The 22,685-nt window shown below is 46.1% G+C and overlaps 1 protein-coding gene across 1 annotated transcript in view; it reads left to right on the top strand.

Annotated features, from left to right (window-relative positions):
- The window catches only part of ATP2C1 (ATPase secretory pathway Ca2+ transporting 1), a gene marked incomplete at both ends in the record, with an annotated part of 105,143 nt that extends 96,436 nt beyond the window's left edge, over window positions 1-8,707 (top strand). Inside the window, 2 exons of the mRNA XM_080696333.1 lie at window positions 6,921-6,971; window positions 8,537-8,707. Coding sequence (XP_080552459.1) covers window positions 6,921-6,971; window positions 8,537-8,707 — 222 coding nt within the window. The remainder of the gene's footprint in view (window positions 1-6,920; window positions 6,972-8,536) is intronic.
- Between the last annotated feature and the right edge of the window lie 13,978 nt (window positions 8,708-22,685).

Here is a 22,685-nt window from a genome sequence, read left to right as displayed (position 1 = left end):
CTCCCTCGCGGCCTGACGATTGCCGATCGTTTACTCTCTGTATGGTTGGCCTTTCTAAATGCCATGCTGCCGGAATACCACCGTAGGTCGCCTTTTTCACTAAGCAGCATACATTAAGAGTCTCCACGCCTTTCTGGGCTCGGTAGCTCATTTCTTGGTGAGCTCTGAATAATTTTCTAGTGTATAAATGTGTTACTTCACCTTTTAGGGGCATCTTGATTGCTTCTAAGTTTGGCAGTTATAAGTAAAGCTGCTTTAAATCATCATAATCAGCCTTTTGTGTGGGTGCACACGTTTAACTCTTTGGTAAATCTCACTGAGTATGATTGCAGGATAGGATTATACGGTATGAATCCGTGTAACAGAACCTTAGGTGCCCATTTTATAGGTGAGGCAGTTGAGGCCTAGATAACTTGGGGACTTGACTGATATCTCAGAGCTGGTGAGAGGTGGCAGTGGGACTAGAACCCACGTCCCTGAGACTCCAGAGTGTGTCATCTGTTTGTGTTTCCTTTGAACATCATGGCACACAAGACATTGTGCCCATACCTGTTTATTTCTGTAGACTGAGGAATTCTCACATACAAAGTGACCGTACGTGCCAAGGATCGATACATTTGGAAGGCCTCTAGCAGGTTGCTGAGCTGTCCTCTGCAAGGCTTCAGTTTCTGCCAGCCATGCTTCTTATGGTGCAGCGCGTCCTTAGCCCTGCAGCCGCCCCTTGGCAAGGGCTCCTCGCCCCTCCCCACTCCCGGGCTGCTCCAGCAGCGAGCGTGAGTGGCTGGCCCACTTTGCTTTGGATTTAGTGGGGAGGGTCTTGGCATACCTGAGTGGGAGTTTGTGTGTGCGCATGCCTGTGTGTGTGTCTTATCCTGAGAGATTTATTCTGAAAGGATAAACCCATACTGGGCTCTTCAGGAGTATTGGTACAGAGTATGTATTGGTATGTGAATGTGGAATCGGCAGTTAATTAAACACTTCCCATTAGAAAATCTTCAGCCATTTTGTAAACATCCTAACAGGTAACAAAAATGACTGATTTAAAATGCCATTTTAGAGCCGTGTGTGGTGGCACATGCTTGTAATCCCAGTACTTGGAGGCCAAGACAGGAGGATCGCAGCTTTGTGGCCAGCCTCAGCTTAGTGAGGCCCTTTGCAATTTAGTGAGAGCCTGTTTCAAAATAAGGAATAAAAAATAGTGCTGGAGATGTAGCGTGGAGGTAGAATGCCCCTGGGTTCCATCCCCAGTTTGGGGGGGGGGGTTCATTGTCTTGCTTGCTTCGCTTCACCCTCTGGTTGCTGGTACAAATGCTGCTGAACTCTGGAAGCCAGCCTGAACGGTGGAGAAAGAAGAAGCACATTAGAAGCAGCATTGCTCGCCTAGACAGAGCACACCACGTCTCTCACTGGCCTGCGCTCGCCATGGCAGATGCCCGCTGCTATTGCAGAGACCTATCAGGTGGAACCGAAGCCTGCTAGGAGCGCTCCCTCCCCAGACAGGAATTTCATAAGGAGCAGGGCCTCGCAGGAGCCTCGCGGGCTTTGGATAGGTGTTTCCTCCATTCTGGATGAGTTTTTACCATCAGAGCTGCCTCACCGCCCCTGCGGTGTCTTTCCCCACGCCACCTGGTTCACAACCTGTACAACCTCTACACTTGACCTTCTGCTTTGGCCTCTGAACTTTTATTAGTGTTAGAAGTCAAACACAACTTTTCTTCTAAATTATCTGCTCGCTGAGATGTTTCTACATCCTAAAAGTCTTATTAATTTTTTACCTCACTTAAATATTTGTTTTCTCTTTTCAGAATTCTGTAGAACGTATTCCACATATTTAATCTGTGCCATATACTTTATTTTATTTTACTTTTTTTGGTACTGGGGAGGAATTGAACCCAAGGGTATTTGATCTCTAGGTTATATTCCAGCTCTATTTTAAATTTTTAATTTAAAATTTTAAATTAAAGGCTGAGCCAGGCCTCAGATATGTGATCCTTCTGTGTTGGCTCCCAATTGACCCGGAGTGAATTAAAAATGAGTACAGCCGGGCGTGGTGGCATACGCTTACCTCGCAGCATTTTGGGAGGTGAGACACGTGGACTGTGGCTCAAGGAGCGCCTCGGCTAATTAGTGAGGCCCTTTGCAACTCAGTGAGACCGTTTCAAAATAGAGAATAAATAATAGTGTAGCTTGGAGGGAGAATGCCCCTGGGTTTCATCCCCAGCTCCACAAAAATAAACAAATAATATTAAAAGTACAACGCTTTGCTTACTAAATCTACCTGGGAATTTGTTTTCCAGGATTTCAGTGATTTCTTTCATTGTGTCCTATATTTTCCAGTGATATAATGGCCACCGTCTTTCATCCTTTGTTAATTTTTATATCTTTAGGTTTGTTTGTATTTCTATTGAGCCTTTTAACCACGTCCCCACAATATAATCCCAGTTTCCGTGTTAGGTTGCGAGTCTTAGTCACCTGTCCTTTCTTCATGGCAGCAGTTTCCTTATTCACCTGTCTCAGGAGGTTTGAGGCCCTTCGGCAGGTTATTCTGATGTCAGGCACTTTGGTTTTCCTCACCCCCATTAATGCTCCTGCTGATTTCTTTTCATACCTTCCTGTCCCGACTGCCCCTTGTCAGTTAGTGTCGGGTGAGAGCACTTGCATGTGGCCACAGATGGGACATCCAGGGACTCGCAGGTGCGGAGCCCTCAGACTGCAGGGACACGCGCTGCCCAAGCCCCGGCGGCTGACCTCCTGTCCTGCACCGTTCCCCGTGCCTTCGATTCTGATGTTGTTCTGGTTCCTGTCCTCTCCTCCTGCTGGCCTGTCTTCCTTTCCACTCTCAGACTAGTGATTGTACTGTGTTCTTATCTAAGTCACGGTAGTAACCTTTGCTAGGCTGAGAAACAGACATAACATGAAAAGGATTATTTTAACAGTGGCCGTTCAGTCTTCTCTAAGTCCAGGCGAGCTGGGTGGGTGGCGATAAGTTCAGGTTCTGGTGTGTGTGTGCTTTGGGTATGGTTTCTTGGGGCTGTGCCCCTCAGTAGGACGGGCTCCTCGTGCAGCACAGATGCTGCTTCGCACGCTGCCGCCTGCCACGTTGGAAGACCCCCCTGCCTGGAGATCTCCTTCGTGGCTGCCCCTGCGAGGTGCACCAGAGCTTGAATGCTAAAGCCTCCTGTCAGGCGGCGAGGGTACTGGGTGCATCCCAGGTACTCAGCTGCTTGGCAGCCTTGTCATTCATGGAATACAGTGTCTATAAAGGAGTCGTTTGTAAGGTTCACAGATTAATTCTGTGGTTCAGAGGCAGTTTTTACCTTGTACAGTCTGATTATAATTAACTTTATATACTCTTGTTGTATTTCAGTGCTATGTACTACAAGGTTATTTTCTGCAAAATTAGAATTTTCACTTAGAAGGTTGCCAGTATACTTGAGTATCTACGCCGCTCAGTCATTTTTCACTGAGGGAGCCTGCCTGCCTGCTGGCCTTCCCTGCCTTCCTGCCCCCTTCAGTCTCTTCCTCCTTCCCTCGGGTTGAACCCAGAGCCTAGCACACGCTAAGCAAGTGCTCTCCTACTGATCCCTAGCCTTTTTATAAAAATGTTTTGAGACAGGGTCTTGCTAAGTTGCACAGGCTGACCTTTAACCTCAGCCTCCTAGTTGCAGGGATTACATGCATGTGCCACCATGTCCAGCTGAACTACCTTCCTACCTACCTACCTACCTTCCTTCCATTTATTTATTTATGTTTTTATTTATTTAATTGTGGTACTGGGGATTGAACTCAGGGGCATTCTACCTCTGGGCTCTCCACCCCTACTTTCTTCTTTATTTTGAAACAGGGTCTTAAGTTTACAGAAGGCCTCACAATGTCGCGGAGGCTGTCCGTAAACCTGTGATCTTCCTGTTTCAGCCTTCCAAGTACTGGTTTTACAGTTGACTTACATAATTTGTGGGACCTAGAGGGTCAAGGGGTAGTCACCATGTGATATGAAAATCCTCTTTTCTATGAAAATTATGAGTTCTTGATAAGAGCTTATTACCAGGAGTAGAACTCGGAAGTCTTATGATGGTACTGAGATTCCTTCAGTTGCTTATTCATAAAATGTGTATTTGTAGAGCAGTAGAGGTCGAGGTGGAAACCTCTTCCTTCATGGAGCTTATATCCTACGATAAGTGAAATGTATCTTAGGCTATAAATTATTCTTAGGTAGTTTATTTTGAGGGGGGGTGGGAAGGGATATGCCCCGAAGCACCTGGACGTTTCAGGGAGGCATCCCTGGACAGCCTCGTCTAGAAAGTCCTATTGATAAAGGGCAGGCCACGTAAGGTCCGAGGGAATAGCATTGCAGACAGAAGGAGCGGCGGCCAGCGGGGTGGTGGCTTGGAGTGAGTGAGCCAGGTGTCCTGGAGCTGAGAGGAGGCCAGCACCTCAGGCCAGCAGGGTCACAGAGGGGAGGGCAGGGAGGGCAGGGCCTGGCAGAACTTCAAAGACCTCGGCCCTTATTACTGAGAGGCAGGAGGAGTCAGGAGGCTTGGAGGGTTCTGAGCAGGGCAGACAGGTGCTCCACTGTTGCAGAGTTGAGTAGTCATTGTTCATTGTGTGAGAACAGTGACAGCAGGAGGCCAGGGCAGAGATAAAGATCAGTTGGAGGTGTGGCCAGGGTGCTGGCAGTGGTTCTGGAGTAAAGTGGTTGAAGTCTGTTTTTTTTTTTTTTTCTTTGTTTTTGGGTGGTCCCAGGAGCATTGAACCCATGGGCATTCTACCTCTGAATTGTATTTCCAGCCCTTTTTATTTTTTATTTGAAACAGAATCTCACTAGGTTACTGAGAGTCTCAGTAAGTTACTGAGGCTGGCCTCGAACCTGTGCTCCTCCTGTCTCAGCCTTCCAGTACTGGGATTATGGGCGTGCACTCCACACCCAGCTGAGTTCTGTTGTATTTGAGAGTAGAGTCATACTGATTGTGGCATGTGAGAGAAAAGGAGAATTACGGATGCCTTCTCAGATTCAGAGCCTGAGCAGTTACAAGGGTGTGCTTGCCACTTAGCAGGACAGGAGGAGCAAGGTGGGGTCACAGGTGTTCATCCTGGATGGTGTGAGTTTGACATGAGGTGCCCAGGAGGAAATGTGGAGTCAGTGGGTGGACATTATCAGTATAGATTTCAGAAGAGATGTCAGGGCTGGAGGTACGATGCATGTAGGTAAATCCAGAGCAAGAAGGCTGCACGAGCTCGCTTGAAGAGTAGGGAGCTCTTAGACCTTTGCTAAGGAAAGTCTGAGAAATAAGCCCGTACTTGCCCCGCTGTTGAGACTCCAGGACGGTCGGCATTTCAGGAGAGGCGCATGATAGCGGTGCGCTGGTGGGAGCGAGGCTGTGGTGCGGGCTGAGAAGTGCAGGCCCGTGGGAGCAGCCTGGTGGCATGGATTCGGGACACAGTGGAGAGAGCAGGCGAAGGAACCCCCAAGGCTTTCTCCAAACCGTTTCCTCCCGCTGTTAGCAGAAATGCTTCTTCCTTCATACATCATTTCTTCATTACACACAAAACAGCTGGAAGGGCTCCTGCGGCAGGCAGCTCATAGAGGTGACCCAGTACTTGGAGGCTACGACAGGAGGGTCATGGTTCAGGACCAGCCGCAGCAACTGAGTGAGGCCCTCTGGAGCTGGGCAGGACCCTGTTGCAAAGTAAAAATGTAAAAAAATGGGGTAGGAGTATAGTTGTTTTGAGCTACCGTCCCCAGTACCAACACCCTCCCCCCAAAGTAAAACAGAAGGGCCGGGAAGGGCGACGGGTGCCACGGGGAAGGACAGGACAGAGGTCTGCTCATAAGAGGGTGCTAACATGCTTTCACGCTGATGGTAAGAATTCAGCAATGAGGAAAAACATTTGGATGTTGTAGGGGAGTTATTTCTGGAACAGCAGTTTTAAAAATGGTCCAATTTCTAGTAAAACCTGTACTAGGAGTGTTCAGTCCATCTGGCAAACACGAGGGTAGAGCCTGGACAGATCCTGGCGGTGGGAGTTGGGGAAGTTCCCTTCCGGCCCCCTGTTCTCTGAAGTAGGAAAGAAGGCTTCCGCTCGGAGGGAGGCTGTCGACGGGGTAGATTGCAGTAAATAGAACAGGAACTAACCCTCTAAGAGCCGAGGGAAGAGAATGGTGAGAGCGGCAGCAGGCAGGTTAAGGTCTTTGTGCGCTGAGGGCTGCGGGCTCCAGCCAGGGTGTGTGCACAGGGCGCGGGAAGTATAAATGGAGGTGTTCCTGAGGGCAGCTGGGCCTGAGCCCCAGGCTCCCATGGTGGTCACAGTTAGGAGCTCTCTGAGGGTTGGCAGTGGTGTGGGATTCTAGGCTAACGCAAGGTGGAAGAGTTGAGGGTCCAGATTTTGTTGGTGGCTGCCTCTGGGCACAGTGAGAATGTGTCAGGAAACCAGAAGGTGTTTTGTTGTACACCAATGTCAAGAAGAAACATACAGGGTGAGTTCTCCCTTCTATCTCTAGAACATTCCAGATATAACCGGGGTCCTCTAAATAGTTTTAACCTAATGTTATACATTGATGAGTTCTTTCCATTTTTTGTCAGTACTGGGGATGGAACCCAGGGGCATTCTACGTCTGAGCTATACCCTATTTTTTATTCTTTATTTTGAAATAGGGTCTCATTGTCTCAGCCTCCCGCATGCTGGGATTACAAGCGTGCGCCGCCAGGCCCAGCTGGACGAGTTCTTTAGATTGTCTGTTTCCTATTGTATCTTTGGTAAAGGTTAAATAACCTTTGTCTTGACAAAGTATATGACATATTAAGTTTTATCTCAGACAAATTACAACTTAAATGAATAAGCAGAGGTTATTCTCACTTTTAAGGGCATGAGTTACTCTGATAGTTCTTAACCTTGATTTTTCATATGTCCTGTTTTAATAGGTTGCAGTATTTTACAGAGCTAGCCCAAGGCACAAGATGAAAATAATCAAGGTGGGTGTGCTTTGTTAAGTTTGCGTGCAGTACAGTATTGGTAGAGTGTCAAAGCTGGAAGTCTTGTAAAGCCAGGCAGACAGTTTTTAAAGATTTTGACATAGAGACACTAATAGAAAATTTAATTAACATAGGAGGCCATAGAAGAAAACTTTATGCAAATGCTCTGAAAGGGTCCACAGCCAGTTCATCCCCAAAAGAGTGGCTATAATTAGAAGGTGTAAGTATAAGGACAGTGCTGTAGCAGCTGGACAGTCTTTAAAAGGCCGTGGCTGTTTGACGACTTAGTCGGCATGGCCGTGCGCTGTCTTACAGCAGGATGTGTCCCGGAAGCGGGTCCTTCTTGAACATCATTAGTACCCTCACCTCAATGGTGTGCGTTGGTGAGCACACGCAGGGGACCGGGTGAACAACGTGTGCGCTGGCTGCCGCGTTCAGCTGCTTCACAGGAGGAGGAGGAGCACACTTGCAGCGACAGTGTAGTCGAGCAGGTGCGTGGCGAGCCTGGTCATTAGTGACGTGCACGCTGCACGGCTGCGTGGCTGGGCTTTGGCACTGACACCAGGCTCTCCACCCGTGAGCGGTGTGCGCACAGCACTGGTGATAGGCATTAGGAGTTTTTTAGCTTCATCCATGTATGTAGCGGGTAACTGATAGAGTATCGGGGAGTTAATAAGTTTAAGTTGTTAATGACAGTAGCCAGCCATTGTGTAGCTTGGCGTTTCTCAGTCTTGGTCCCGTTGACTTTTTTTTTTTTTTTTTTTTTTTTTTTGGTGGTACTGGGGGTGGAACCCAGAGGCTTTCTACCTTCGGGCTATGCTCCCAGACCTAGTTTATATTTTATTTGGAAACAGGGTCTCACTAAGTTGCTGAGAGCCTCACTCAGTAGCTGAGGCTGGCTTCGAACCTGTGCGATCCTCCTGTCTCAGCCTCCCAAGCACGGGGATTACAAGTGTGCGCCACCACATGCGGCTTCCCGTTGACATTTTTGACTAGGAGGTTCTTTGTTGTGAGGGGCTGGCCTGGGTACCGCAGAATGTTTAGTAGTAGTCTCAACCCCTACATTCTCTCTGCCAACGGCACTCCCAAGTCAGTACAAGAAAAGAAGCCTCAAGTGTTAGATGTTTCTGGGAAACAAAACCACCCCTGGTTGAGAATCGTTACCTAGTTGATTCTGTGTTATGTTTCACATGTAGGTAATTCTCGAGAATGAAAATAGTGTTACCAAGCTTTTCTAAGCCTTTTTGAACTCGGTATTCTACCTTTGAGCTATGCCCATCGCCCTTTTTATTTTTTTTATCTGATCTCCCTAAGCTGTTGAGGCCGGCCCTTGAGCCTGCGATTGTCCTGTGTCGGCCTCCCAAGTCCTATGCCACCATGCCTGCTTCCTACGCTTTGTCTTCTAAGGAAACCACCACATATGGAAGTTTATGGAAAAAAATAGTGGTCTATGTTATTTCTAATCTTAACTATGTGGAAAACGTCCAGAGTGTTTGTTTGTCCCAGTGTCCGTCTTCTAAGGCTGGCATACTGCTTTGTTCTGCTCCCTTTCCTGCCCACTTCAGTCTCTACAGAAGAACGGGGCAGTCGTGGCCATGACAGGAGACGGAGTCAACGATGCTGTTGCTCTGAAGGCGGCCGACATCGGCGTTGCCATGGGCCAGACCGGCACAGATGTCTGCAAAGAGGCGGCGGACATGATCCTGGTGGACGACGACTTCCAAACCATCATGTAAGTACCAGAAAATTCTCCCATCCTTCCCTGTACTCCATCTTCAGACAATTCAACTGAAAAAGGATTAGCCATATTTAATCATCGGCCTAATTAAGCTACACTTCGGATTAGTCTTGTCTTATGGCCTAGTGTGTAGTTCTGGAGAAAGTGATTTGTTTGTTGGAACAGACATCATAGTGGTAGGGCTCGTCAGCTGAGGAGTGGTTCCCGAGTGCCAGCCAGATGGCACAGTGTCCTGGGCACTATGCGATGGTCGGCAGTGCGCCTTCATTGGGGCTGTTGTTAAAGCCAGGAAGTATGTGTAGGTTGTTTGTTTGTTTTTTTCAGTACTGGGAATTGAATTCTCAGGGACAGTCTACCTCTAAGCTATACCTCCAGCTCTATGTTTTATTTTTTATTTTGAAACAGGGTCTCACTAAATTACTGTAGGCCTCATTAAGTAGCTGAGGCCGGCCCAAGCTGCGATCCTCCTGTCTCAGCCTCCCAAGTACTGGGATTGCAAGTCTGCGTCACCATGCCCAGCTTATGTGTAGGTTCCTACAAGAAATTAGTGTTGAGCACCATCGAGTGAGTCCACATGCATACCTGTTTTCTTACATTAGTCATTTTTACGTCGCTCTCAACTCATGATATAATGGATTCCGCCTGAGGAGCCAGGTTTCATCAGTTTCCAGTTGACCTGAACCTCCAGTTGTCAGTTCTGCAGCGTCGAGGCGGAGGTCAAGCGAATCTCGGGCTTTGCATAGCCACCTGTGGCTGACATAGGCCTTTGCCATCTCAGTGCCGAAGTGTAGTTATGCTCAGAATGCACTACTGCCCGGCTGTGACCTAGCAGATGCCTTTGGGAACTCAGGAGCCACAGTGTTTGCTGAGTTCTTGCAATGATAAGCATTTTTTTTTTTTTTTTTTTGGTAACCGTGTCCTTTAGTTCCTCTACAGTGTGTTCTCTTTTTGTATGTTGGCGTATTACATAATTCTTTTAAGTCTTATGTTCCATAGTTCCTGACATATTAATTTAATCCTCCATGAAAAATGAGCTTAGGGAGATAGGATCATTTTAATCTTTTTTTCTTTTTCAGAACTAGGGGTTGAACCCAGGTGCATGCTACTGTGAGCTCTATTTCCCGCTCTGTTTTATTTTTTTATTCTGAAATAGGGTCTCACCAAGTTGCCGAGGGCCTCATTAAGTAGCTGAGGCTGTCCATGAACCTATGATCTTCCAGTCTCAGCCTCCCAAGTACTTAGATTACAAGTGTTTGCCACCACACATGGCTAAGAAAATATTTTTAATGATACATTTATTAGTTGAAAATTCATTTTCAAAATTACCATCATGTTTTAGTATAAATATTTATTGATTATATGCTATTTTCTTACTTCATCTTTATTTTTAAAATTTTAGGTCTGCAATTGAAGAGGGCAAAGGAATTTATAATAACATTAAAAATTTTGTTAGATTTCAACTGAGCACGTAAGTTTGCGGGGAGTTTGCCACACTGGGTCTTCTCGGTGATTACATGAAAAGTAGAACAGAGAATGCTTAAAACTGCTGTTTGTTACTGAGTGTTGTTTTGAAGTATGAAAAACATACTTCAGATGTATAATCTAGAGGTGATCTACAAGTCTGAGGTAGAACCCAGGGGCACTCAGCCTCTGAGCTACACCCCTTGCCCTATTTTATTTATTTTGAAACAGGGTCTCACTGAGTTGTGAAGGGCCTCACTAAGTAGCTGAGGCTGTTTGCAAACCACGATCCTCCAGTCTCAGCCTCCCAGATGCTGGGATGACAAGCGTGCAGCACCACGCCCGCCTAGGTTATACGTTATCTAACGTATTAGATGTGTGGGATGAGTACTTCGCCATTTTATATAAGGGACTGGGAAATAGAGACTCAAGGGGAGCCGTGGAACCTCTCTCTTGTGGCTAATAAGGAACAACTGTATAAACCTTTGGAATTCATTTAATAGCTTCTGAAATCTAAGAAGGAATGGGTCACATCTCAGTGTTTCCGCTCTATACCTTTTTCCAGTAATAGGATTTTTATAGTCAACGGTTGAATACTGTTGAAACTTTATTGTTATATAGAGTTTAAAAATCTCCTTTTTGAGCCGGCTAATCCCAGCATTCGGGAGGCTGAGACCGGAGGATCGTGGTTCGCAGACAGCCTCAGCTACTTAGGCCCTCTGCAACTCAGTGAGACCCGGTTTCAAAATAAAGAATAAAAAATAGGGCAGAGGGTGTAGCTCGGAGGTCAAATGCCCCTGGGTTCCATCCCCAGACCCGCAAAAAACAAAAAAATCTCCTTTTTGTTATTAGTGTCTAAAACTCTTGACAATCCTGTTAAAATATTCTAGCTTTACAGTGCTCACATGAATCAAGCATAGGTTACTTGAATTGCAAGTTTCCTTTAAAAAGCACAGTAGTAACATGAGATTTTCATATGCTAGAAAAATGTTACCATAAAATCAATAAGAAATGTGCTGTGCTGACAGCTTTTAAATGACTCTTTTTTTTTTTTAACAGGAGTATAGCAGCATTAACTTTAATCTCATTGGCTACTTTAATGAACTTTCCTAACCCTCTCAATGCAATGCAGATTTTGTGGATCAATATTATTATGGATGGACCTCCAGCTCAGAGGTGAGAGGCTTTTTTGGTGCATGGATTGGAAAGACAAGAAAGGCAGGTGTGTGATGATCAGGCTTTCACATTTCATGCGGACCGCTTAGGAACGCTGACAGCAGCGTGCTCGTTAGGGAGGTGTGGCGTGCACCTCCTTCATTCTCTGAGTGAGCGCTGCCGTGTGGACCCGCGTGGCTGAGAACAGAGCTGGAGTAGGTGCGGTCCCCGTCCAGGAGGAGGAAGCTTTGGATGTCTAGCAGTGACCATAATGGAGAAATCTCTGAGTGCCATATTGGTATGGAGGTTTTGTTGTGAATCTTAGAGACTATGGGAAAGTACAGAAGGCTCTGAGTGTCTCTTGTTTTATAATGATGGATGAGTGGCACGTGTCATTGGTTATTTTAATCAACCATCCTATCAAAAACCTCCTTTCATGAAAGGCACTTCACCGTTCTGTTGGTAGGTCATGTATTTGAAATAAATTTATGTGTAAATGAAATCGTAAAGGTTATGAGAATTGGCTGTCAACCACCTATCAAACCGTGGCAAATAAAAACTGTAAAAGAGGAGAAAAGCAGTGACCAAATGAGTGGTTAGTTTTCTTCCTTTCCCTTGGAAACAGTGTCCCTCCGTTGGCCATTGTGGGCGCCAGCGCCCCTCGTGCCCAGGCTCGGGTGGCCGGGACCACAGGAGTGTGCTGGCACACCCGGCCTGCTTATTTTGAATGGTCTAGTCATAGCCGGTTTTCTTTGTGTCGCAGCATTTTGTTTCATATGAAAGCATGGAGTTTCCTGCGTAAATGAAGTTAGTTACCTGTGATGTAAAAATCCAAACTGTAACACTTTCAAGTGATTCGCTTTTCTGCTTGCTCTTAAGTCTTGGAGTAGAACCAGTGGATAAGGATGTCATCCGTAAACCTCCTCGCAACTGGAAGGACAGCATTCTGACGAGGAGTCTGATACTTAAGATACTTGTTTCATCAACCATCATTGTGTGTGGGACCTTGTTTGTCTTCTGGCGTGAGGTACATCTCCTGGATAAGTCTCTTCTGTGTTACACGGGAGCTGGGGAGTCTGAGGCTCTTAGGGGGAACATTATAAAACAGTTTAAGGATTGAGTTTCAGGCTCTGGGTTAATAGAATTGTTGGTTTATGATTTGGAGTCATTTAAATCTGTAGAGAGTTTTGCACAATAAAAATTAAGACATGAGCTGGGCGTGGTGGCGCACGCTTGTCATCCCCACGCTTGGGAGGCGGAGACAGGAGGATCGCGCAGGTTCGAAGCCAGCCGCGCGCGCTGGCTTAGGAGACCCTGTTTCCAAATAAAAATGTAAAAATAGGTCTGGGAGTGTAGCCTGGAGGTAGAAGGGCTTCCAGGAACCCCAGTACCACCAAAAAAAAAAAAAAAAAAAAAAAAATTAAGACATGAAAGTGAGGAGATGTGAGAAGTGCTGAGCCTTAGCTAGTTTATTGTTACTAAGTAATAAAAGTGTTTTAATAATGTATAGGTCTCAGGGCTTTTGGATTTTCATTACGTAGGGGTTGCGGCTGTTAATAGGTGTGGGATTTTAGGTAGCCGGCGCGTCTCCTGCAGTGGACAAGGTGGCTTTGGGAGCCCAGGCTTGCTGCCTGCTTCAGCCGCTGGTGTGGGGTTTTGGTGGCTGGCGTGTCTCCTGCAATGGACACGGGCACTGGGAGCCCAGCTTGCCGCTACTTGAGCCGCTCAGTGGTTGTGTCTCTCTTCTCGACAGCTGCGAGACAACGTGATCACGCCTCGGGACACGACGATGACGTTCACCTGCTTTGTGTTCTTTGACATGTTCAACGCACTGAGCTCCAGGTCTCAGGTATGCTTAGGCGGCCTCACTTGATCCGCTCAGACGGGCGTGCGTGTGCCAGGGCAGGGGGTTTTAGCTTCGCTTAGTTTTGTGGACACAGACAGGAGCCTTGATCCAGGCCTCCTGCAGACATGCGCTGTGGTGACCAGCGAGTCCGAGGCGTGCGGGCAGGCGAGCCCCCCTGCAATGACGGGCCCTCAGTAGCGTAGCCCTGCGGGGCCGTCCAGGTGACCTTTGTCACAAGGCACAGCAGATCTCATGTGCTTTGCTAAGTCTCATTCAGGGGTAGTATTGTTATAAGAACAGCAGCAGTTTGCTTCCTGTGGCCTGTCGTGTGTCAGAGTTTAGAATATTTAGCGTTGCCCCTCTCCTTGCCGTACAGCGGGGCTGGCTGCTGCTTGGTCTCAGTGTTCTGATGGAGGGAACGCCCTGGGGCCTTCGTGGCACTTCTCAGAGCGTGCTTCCTTGGGCAGTGCCCTGTGAGCTGCGCTGTTCCTGACGCACTCTGAGGCCTGCACTACACCTCTGCCACTGTGGTCCAGCACAGGCCTTTCCAAGAACAGTGAATCGTCAGCAGTGAGGCTCCGTTTTGAGGAAGGTGCAGCCCTTGTGTTTTATGAAAGGTTTTTTTTTTTTTTTTTCCTGTATGTACCTCCTGGGTTTTTTTTTAGGAAAGGATGTTAGGTTACCTACTATAAGGAATGGATAGAAGAGACTTACTAAAATATAAAGTTTCTTATTGCTTTGGGATGCTGAAGTAAGTTTTCTTTTTTTTTCTTTCTTTATATAGTATTTAATCTTTTAAAGCAGTTGCCCCTCCTTCCCACGGTACTTTGTAGTACCAAGGATTGAACCCAAGGGGATTCTGCCTCTGAGCTGTACTCCAGCCCATTTTATTTTATTTTTGAAACAGGGCCTCGCTACGTTATTGAGACCTCAAACCTATGATCCTATTTCAGCATTTCCAGTATTGGGATTACAGCTGTGTGCTACCATGCCTAGCTTAAGCCCTTGATAAATAAGTTTTTTAAAAATGTATCCTTATTCCACCTGAATGATTCCAAAAATAATGGTTAAAACTAAGAGATGCCATGGCATTACGATTGCTGAGTTTAAGTGTACACAGTGATGCTGGTTAATAAAAGTGGACAGAGAACGTAGCAGGAAGTAACTTGTCTGAGCGGGGAGTAATCCGTGAATCTCCGTCTTGCCACCAGACCAAGTCGGTGTTTGAGATCGGCCTCTGCAGTAACACGATGTTCTGCTACGCCGTCCTTGGGTCCATCATGGGGCAGCTGCTCGTTATCTACTTCCCTCCACTGCAGAGGGTTTTCCAGACCGAGAGCCTCAGCGTACTGGGTAACGATGCTATCTTAACGCGCCGTAGTGAATCCTCGTCTGTTTAAATGTACTCATTTTAATAAAAATATTAAAATAGTGGCATATGTCAGGGGCCTGGCCTAACTTGAAAACAGAGTGTGCTTTATTTTTCCATTTGGGGAAGTTCCAAGGACTCATTCTCATAACTGTAGGTGATAGAATATTTTTTCCCTTTTCCGTTTTTCTTTTGCAGTACTGGGATTGAACCCCAGGGACACAAGCACGTTAAGCAAGTGCTTTACCATTAAACTGCATCCCCAACCCTTTTGATTTGATTTGAGACAGTGCCTCTCAGAGTTGCCCAGGCTGGACTCAAACTTGCAATTATTTTGCCTCAGCTTCCCAAGTCTCTGGGATTTGGGGTGTGCACTACCACATCTGGCCTTTTAAAAGCAATTTAAACATGTGGTTGATTGATATAAAATTACAATTGTGATTCTGAAATACACCAAACCAAAACCTGTTGTAGAGCATTTGCCGTTTATAAGTATTTTTCATCTGTGAAAAGAGAGAACTAGATTAAACCCACTGAAACTAATCGCTCTTATATAAAATTACAACTTCAGTGAGCACACGGCACTGTCCTTGTTAGGTGCATTTCCTTTTCGCGCCGGCTGCCTGGCCCTGGAAGCATGGTGCTGTGTGAGTCTGTGCGAATTACACAGAATGCTCTAAACCATACAGTCTGCGTTCTCGCTTCCCTATGTAAGAGTGAAGGACAGTATATTTGATGGAAGCACTAGCTTTAATTCTTAAGGGATGTAAAATTAATTTGCTATTTATGAAAATCTGTTATGTAGTCATATCTTTTGATATGTTAAAGCTTAAAACTATTAATTTCAGTCTTTTAATTCCATATTCATATTGCTTCCTCTATCAAAAAATAGAGTTTTAAAGAATGAGCAACACTTTCAAGCAATAAATAAGAATTAAGATAGTGTAAAGATACCATTGGAAAAGCACTCTTTTGGGCTTTGAAACAGACCTGTTGGTGTAAACTATTTAATCTTGAGATACTCATAATCAGTCAGATTGGTTACTATTTCTTGAATAGGACGGTTGTGAAGGCTGGTGTGGCCTATCATGAAAGCTCCTAGTCGGGGGTGGTGGCGTGCGCTTGTAATTCCAGTACTTGGGAGGCTGAGTCAGGAGGATTGCAGGTTCGCAGCTAGCCTCAACTACTCAGTGAGGCCCTCTGAAACTCAGTGAGACCTTGTTTCAAAATAAAGAATAAAAATAGGGCTGAGAGTATAACTCGGAGGTAGAATGCCCTTGGCTTCCAAGTACTGCAAAAATAAATAAATAAATGAACAAATAAATAAATGTTCTAAAATATAGGGGTGGGGTGTGGCTCAGAGGTAGAATGCCCCTGTACCCAAATGCCTTAGTAACGAAAGATAAAAAAGAAAACTTCTGGAGGGCACACGAGGGAAGGCGGTTGGCAGACAAGGCTCCCGTGACCTTGGTGTTTGGCATTGTGAGCCTTCCACTTCATGGCTTTAACTGAAGGTGATAGCCGCCTTATGAAATGGCCGTCAAACAGTATATTTATTTATTTATTTATTTATTTACTTATTTAATTTATTTATTTTTGGTGGTACTGGGGTTCCTGGAAACCCTTCTACCTCCGGCTACACTCCCAGACCCATTTTATATTTTTATTTGGAAACAGGGTCTCTTAAGCCAACGAGGCTGGCTTCGAACCTGCGAGATACTCCTGTCTCCACCTCCCAAGCGCGGGGATTACAAGCGTGCGCCACCACGCCCGGCTCAAACAGTATATTTAAAAGCCGTGGGGAAAATGCTAGAAAAACATAAGCAATTACGCTTTGCGGTGGTGCGCTTCCCAGGATCTAGAACGCAGCCCTTTTCCTCCTGCAGATCTGCTGTTCCTCCTGGGCCTCACCTCGTCGGTGTGCATAGTGTCCGAGGTTATAAAGAAGGTGGAGAGGAGCAGGGAGAAGAGCCAGAAGCCCGTCACTTCCCCGGCGGCGGCGGCGGCATTTCTTGAAGTATGATGCATATTGCATTCTTTTATTTGCAAACTAGGAATTGCAGTCGAGGGCCACACGGAAGGGCACGCTCAAGCGGAGAGTGAAGATTTAGGAACTTGTTAACTTTTCACTGACTGAAAGTGAGCATTAATGTTAAAGACTTCATTTGAAACTTTAACCGCTGGCAGTCCCAAATGAAATGATGCAACTTTAATAACATACTCCTTGATTTAAATTGGCTTTTGCGGTTGAGTGACATTTCCTTAAGTGTACAGGCAGTTATTTAATTAAAAAGGAAAAGAAGGCAAAACCTGAACCACCGTCTGCACTTACAAAGGTCTAGTGGACAAACACACTATCTTAGATAGATATAAATATTTTTTTTAATTTTTAAATATTGTACTATTTATGGTGGTGGGGATTTCTTACTAATACACAAGTACACTTAACCCTTCCAGGGGCATTCTCTTTCCCAGGAGGGCCACGTTTCAGCTACTGGTTCTCCCTTTTCTTGCAATGTGAGCAGCTCAGACACCTTGTGCTACCATTTTGTACTGCGAGTTTTTTGCACAGGACGTGACCACTGTCAAATCACTGTTCTCTTTCTTTTTGTGATTGATTGAAAAGGCATATACTGTAACTTGAAGTAAATGTTTGCTTTTCTTAGTTGAGTCTAAATGGTTGCTTTTTTAAGTCTTTTTTAAAGGCGTGAGTCTTTGGTTTAGTAGAATTAATACAGGGCTATCAAGTGGCATTCTAGCTACAGTGACAGTGTCTGTAATTAACAGTCATAGCATCAAAAAGATTTAAGACTGGAATGAAATTTATAATGAATGTCATGTCTCTGTTTTGAGTTAAATACAAATATATGCTTTGTCAAATATCATCTTGTCATCCTCTAAATATAAATCCAAATACTTCCGCTGAAAACTGAATTTGATTATTTTTACTGTTTGTCCGTGTGTTTTAAAGCATATTCTTTAGGAAGTGGAGGCTGCTCTCCTTAAAGACCAGAAGCGCCCCAGCCCAAGCAGAGCTCAGGAGGCAGGTGCCCGGGAGGCCCGCCCGGCCACCCGGCCGCCCTCCGTGGCGCGTCTTCTGCCCCGGCCCTCGGCTCCCGCCACTCACTCTCCACTTTCTCTGCGCTTCACTAGACATGCGAGAGACATAGATGAATTTGCTGTGTGTAACGCCATCAGGCTTTATACAAACTAGATGAGATGTAAGTCATTTGTTTGGACTGTGTGGCAAATTTGTGCCAGAAATTCAAAAATAGAAATCCATTCTTCTGTTGACTGTTTCTCTCTACAGAGAAATGGGCCTCAAATTTCAGGTTTAATTCTTCTTGAACTTAGGGGATTTTGTATTTTATTAACTTTCAGAATAAACCATTCTTCAGCTTTTATTCATTATTCAGTTGCAAGTTGGCACCGACATGCTGTCATCACTAGGGGAATATCCACTGTTGGAGTCCTTACTGCCGAAATGCGGGGCAGAGTAGAGACGGCCACGCAGGCGGGCGTGCACTGCCGTGTCTCACTGGCTCGTAGCTGGAGAGCGGGGCGCATTGCTTCACCGCTCTGTCTGGTGGTTTGCTGTTTCACACCCATGTTTTGTCACGATTTTATTCTGTTACAAAGACAAAATGTGCATTAAGGGCACATCAGTCCCTTCTGTTTTGCGTTTAGGCTCCAACTCTGACTTGTGTGAAATAAACGTGCCCATCTTTTCATTGCAGCTTTGAACTATAAAAATAAAACTATTTCATAAGTTAGTGACCTCCCGGTTAGTGCTATTACCGTTAAAATTAACTAGTGTGAATGGTCAACATAAAAAAATCTTTGATTTCAAAAGAAAAAAAAAGGCACAGTACAGACCCAAACTTTAATTTTATGTATTACATTGATCCAAGTTAGCATGGATAATTTACATATAGTGATACCTAAATTTAATTTAATTTTACTTTTTCAGCACTGAGAATTGAACCTAGGGATGTTCTACCTCTAAGCCTTACCCCCAGCCCCTTATTTTATTTATTTTTTGTTATTTTGAAACAGGATCTTGCTAAGTTGCTGAGACTGAGAACTTTTGATCCTCCTCTCTTAGCCTCCTGAGAACTGAGATTACAGGCAAGTACCATCACACCCACCTTCTAAATGTCAGTTTCTAACTCCATTTCCTAGTGCTAGGGTTACTCAGGTCCCTACCAGTGCGGTCAGTATGGCTCGACCCCCACCTTAAACTACTTCATGCTATTATTGACTATTTAGTAGCTAAACATTAAGAGAAGAAAAGCATTTGTCTCTGGGTATGGTGGCCCCGGCCTGTGATCCAAGTACTTGGATCGCAGAGTCTTGATGAACCTCAGCAACATAGGGAGACCCTGTTTCAAAAATAAAATAGGGCTAGGGGGCATAGACTGGAGGTAGAACACCCCTGGGTTTAATCCCCACTACCACAGAAAAGAAAAGAACTTATGATACTGTACCATTAGGTATACGATCCTCAAATGATAAAAACAAGCTGGCCGGGCCACATAGAAACCAGGCTGTGGGCTCTGCATCGCCTAGAGGAGAAGGCACTGCGACCCCGGCTCCACCAAGGGCACTGCCTGCCCTCCCGGGGTGCGGCTTGCAGCCCTGAGCCTGCGAAACCCTCCCAGTCTGCTTCACTCTGGGCGGTGCCCAAGTGGGCTGAGTGCTGGCCGAGTGCAGAGGCCTCACACGGACAGGTTGCTAGCAAGAGCGAGTTGAGGGAAGAGCCTTAGAGACCTTCACCGTCCTCCGCCACGTCACACTCCTCACCCAGGATGTCAGGTGCGGGAATTGATGTGCGTTTAGTAGGTAGGGCTACTGGCAGTAGGAAAAAGGTGCGTCCTGCTCTGGAGAGCCTCAAGCACCAGGTGACAAAACTGTTGGCAAGCTGTGTCAAGAGAGTGACACGAGGATAGTGATCTTTGCACATTTATTTTTCAAATACACCTGTATTAAGATACAATTTCACCAGAAGTTTCCTTTGATGTTGGCATTTGAAAATCTTCAAAGAGGGTTTTCAGAGGTCCTATGGGCCAAACAGCTGATGTGCATACTAACATCCAGACTGCTGCTTCACATACTAATATATGGCTTGGATAATGTCAATTCTGATTGGTCTGTGGCTGAACTAACATTATCCTCATAGTTAAGCTTCTTTGGGCTCAGTTGACCCTTGGTATGACTATTGACTATTGTTTGACAGCGTTACTACTTTGGCTTTTGATTATCAGAGATGGTTATTGCTAATAGCATATAATCTTTAACCATTCCCTGATATTAATGAAGGTATACTTGTCTGTTAACATGGTCATAGGTTTAGATTTATAAAGAAATGAAAAGGTGGCATCTTGCCTTCGGGAAGTTGTCAGTCTAGAGAGACCATTGTGAAATCCGCCCTGCAGAAGAAACACTGTCCAAAATGCTGTAGTAGTTGAAGGAACGACTTCGCGGGAGGAAATTTCTTAGAATCAGTGTCTTGTCAATCAAGCCTTAAGCTGGGAACTTCAGCCGAGAAGCAGCGTGACACTGCAACCCCACAGCACAGCCTCCAGGGCGGGAGGGGAGGGGAGGGAGGTAGAAACCTGAGGCCTGAGGTGAAGGGCCGGGTCCACAGGGAGGACCCGGTGGGCAAGGCAAGACCGCACTGGACTGCAGAGGATCAGAGGATTTCAGGAGTCTGGTGTGAGTTTGAGCTTTTATCTTCTGCTGAGAAGGTCAACTGTAAGCACCAGAGTGGGTCATTTAGAAACGTGGAAGCTTAAGTGGTGAAGTATAATCGAGCCATGGTGCTCAGTGTGGACAGAGAGGAAGTCATAGGATCTCTTCTGGACGGCTCCCGCTGGGCTCAGGGCAGAAAAGGGAACCGTGGAAGGCACAGGCTTCTGGCCTTTGGCTTAAGTGGCAGAGCCGACAAACCTGCCTGCGCTGAGCAGGCTTTAGAGGACCAGGCCCATCTCAGTGTGAATTTCCTGATACCTTCGAGGTCTCTCAGGATAATTGTAAACTAGGAGAAAACAGTTTCCCTTTAGAAGGTAAAGCACTCACAGAGGGGACTTGGCCTTCAACATGGGCGTGACTTAATCAGGGAAATGTCTAAATTCAGATGCAGGGGCCAAGGGGAAAGACACCGAAGTCTCCTCTTCAAAGCAAGTCTGTTACTCAGGTTGCCAACCGGATCCTGAGGCCGTCTTCGGCACTGGCAGTGAGCTCCCTGTGAGGTGCGGTCTGTGCGGGGGCGGCCCAGCCGAGCCAGTGTGCTGTGGGTGAGTGACCAGCGCCGACACTGGAGAAACAGCTGGGTGCACCCAGCCAGCGGGCACGCGGGAGGAGGAGACACTGTCGGCTGCTCTTTTTCATTTCACCAGAATTCTTTAGGACCTTCCGATCCCATACAGCGCCCCAACAGCCCTTTTCATTTTTTATTTTGAAACAGGGTCTTGCTAAGTTGTTGAGGGTCTCTGGCTAAGTTGCTGAGGCTGACTTCAAACCTGTGACCTTCCTGTCTCAGCCTCCTAAGAACTGGGAGAAGAGATGTGTGTCGCCATGCCTGGCTTCTGCCTCAATTTTAGAATCAGATGCCAGGGGCATTCTACCTCCGAGCTACATCCCCAGCCCTGTTTTTTATTCTTTATTTTGAAGCCGGGTCTCACTGGGCTGCAAAGGGCCTCACTAAGTAGCTGAGGCTGTCCGCGAACCACGATCCTCCTGTTTCAGCCTCCCGAATGCTGGGATGACAAGCGTGCGCCACCACGCCCGGCTGTTAGAATCAGAATTTTTAACCTATATTTCAAAATCCAGCTGAAATGCGAACTCAGATGGCCTTTCCGGGTTGTTCAAAAGAAGGTACGTAGTAATAGCAGCAGCAGCAGCAGTTGCTGTTATAAAATGCTTTAAGACTATAAACAGTGATTTTTGACTCACATAATTTTGAACACTTAAAAATCTGCCATCTTACTTTCTTAGAAAACATTAAAAATAAAAGTTCAGGCTATTTTGTCGATAGAGCTAGACAGAAATTTGATTTTTTTTTTTCTTTTCATTCAAGATAAAGCGAAGTGTTGGAGTTTGGAGGAATAGGTGAAAACAGTTACTTGAGCCATTGGTTTTTGATTCTTAGGATATTTTCTCCTCCAGACCTGCAGTGGTCCCGCGTACACGCCACCCACGGGTGAGGTGCGCAGGTTAAGCCCTTTATTTATACAGCTGCTTCTGCTCGAGGCTTTCCTGTTCTAAAGCCCTTTTGCTCAGATTCTAGACAAATGGACAGATAACGCTTTCCGGCGTGTGTCTGTCGGCTGCATGGCTTTAGGCCCAGCAGAATGCCCATCTAGCCCTTTACCAGTATCTGCAGCAATCCTTGTCTTGTTCTACATAGTGACTCCGAGTAGAAACTACATCTCACACTATCTTGAGCACTTAATGCTGGAAATGGGGCAAACGGTTGGACATGTGTCCCAGAGGCCCATTTGGGGGCTGTTTATGTCTAGGTTTTGGACTCAAAATGTGCTTTTAAGCACCATTTTGGGAAAAAAACTAACGCATTCAACCGCATTGAAGACAACTGTCTGGAAGTCTTCCTGTGAGGAGTGTACCCATGGCACTTGTGAGCAGCGGCAGTCTGGTGCCATCTCCTGGCCTCACAGAAGCTGTCTTGCCTTCGCCTGCCGTTCACCAGCCCTCATCCTCCGGGTGTGCGGGCCTCGTGGAACTGTCCTGGGAGCGGCATTTGCGGTCTGTAAGTAGGTCACGGTGCAGAAAATGTGTGACTGACAGGAAAGATGTCGCCAGCTTTGCATTAGACTCGAGTTAGGCCAGTTTTAGAAAGCCAGAAGTTACCTTTGCATCCACGTTCTTTCTTTTACCTACATTTGGTTGCACCGTGGGATTGCATTAGGTCTTATTAGTATCTTTCTACCCAGAGCGGGTCTGCATGGCCCGTGAATTAGCTAGAGTTCTTTAAAGTTGGGGAGAGTTTATGTTAACCCTTCCTAGTTCACCATAGGAAGCCGTCACTTAGCTTTGGAGTTGAAATGGTGCCGTGTAGGACAGATAAGCATGCTCCTGTTTTTATAAATGAAGTTTTCTTGGAGCACATTAATTTACATGTTGCCA

The sequence above is a fragment of the Muscardinus avellanarius genome, assembly GCF_963383645.1.
Source record: "Muscardinus avellanarius genome assembly, chromosome: 5".
Taxonomy (NCBI): domain Eukaryota; kingdom Metazoa; phylum Chordata; class Mammalia; order Rodentia; family Gliridae; genus Muscardinus; species Muscardinus avellanarius.
This window is presented reverse-complemented; position numbering and strand designations above follow the sequence as displayed.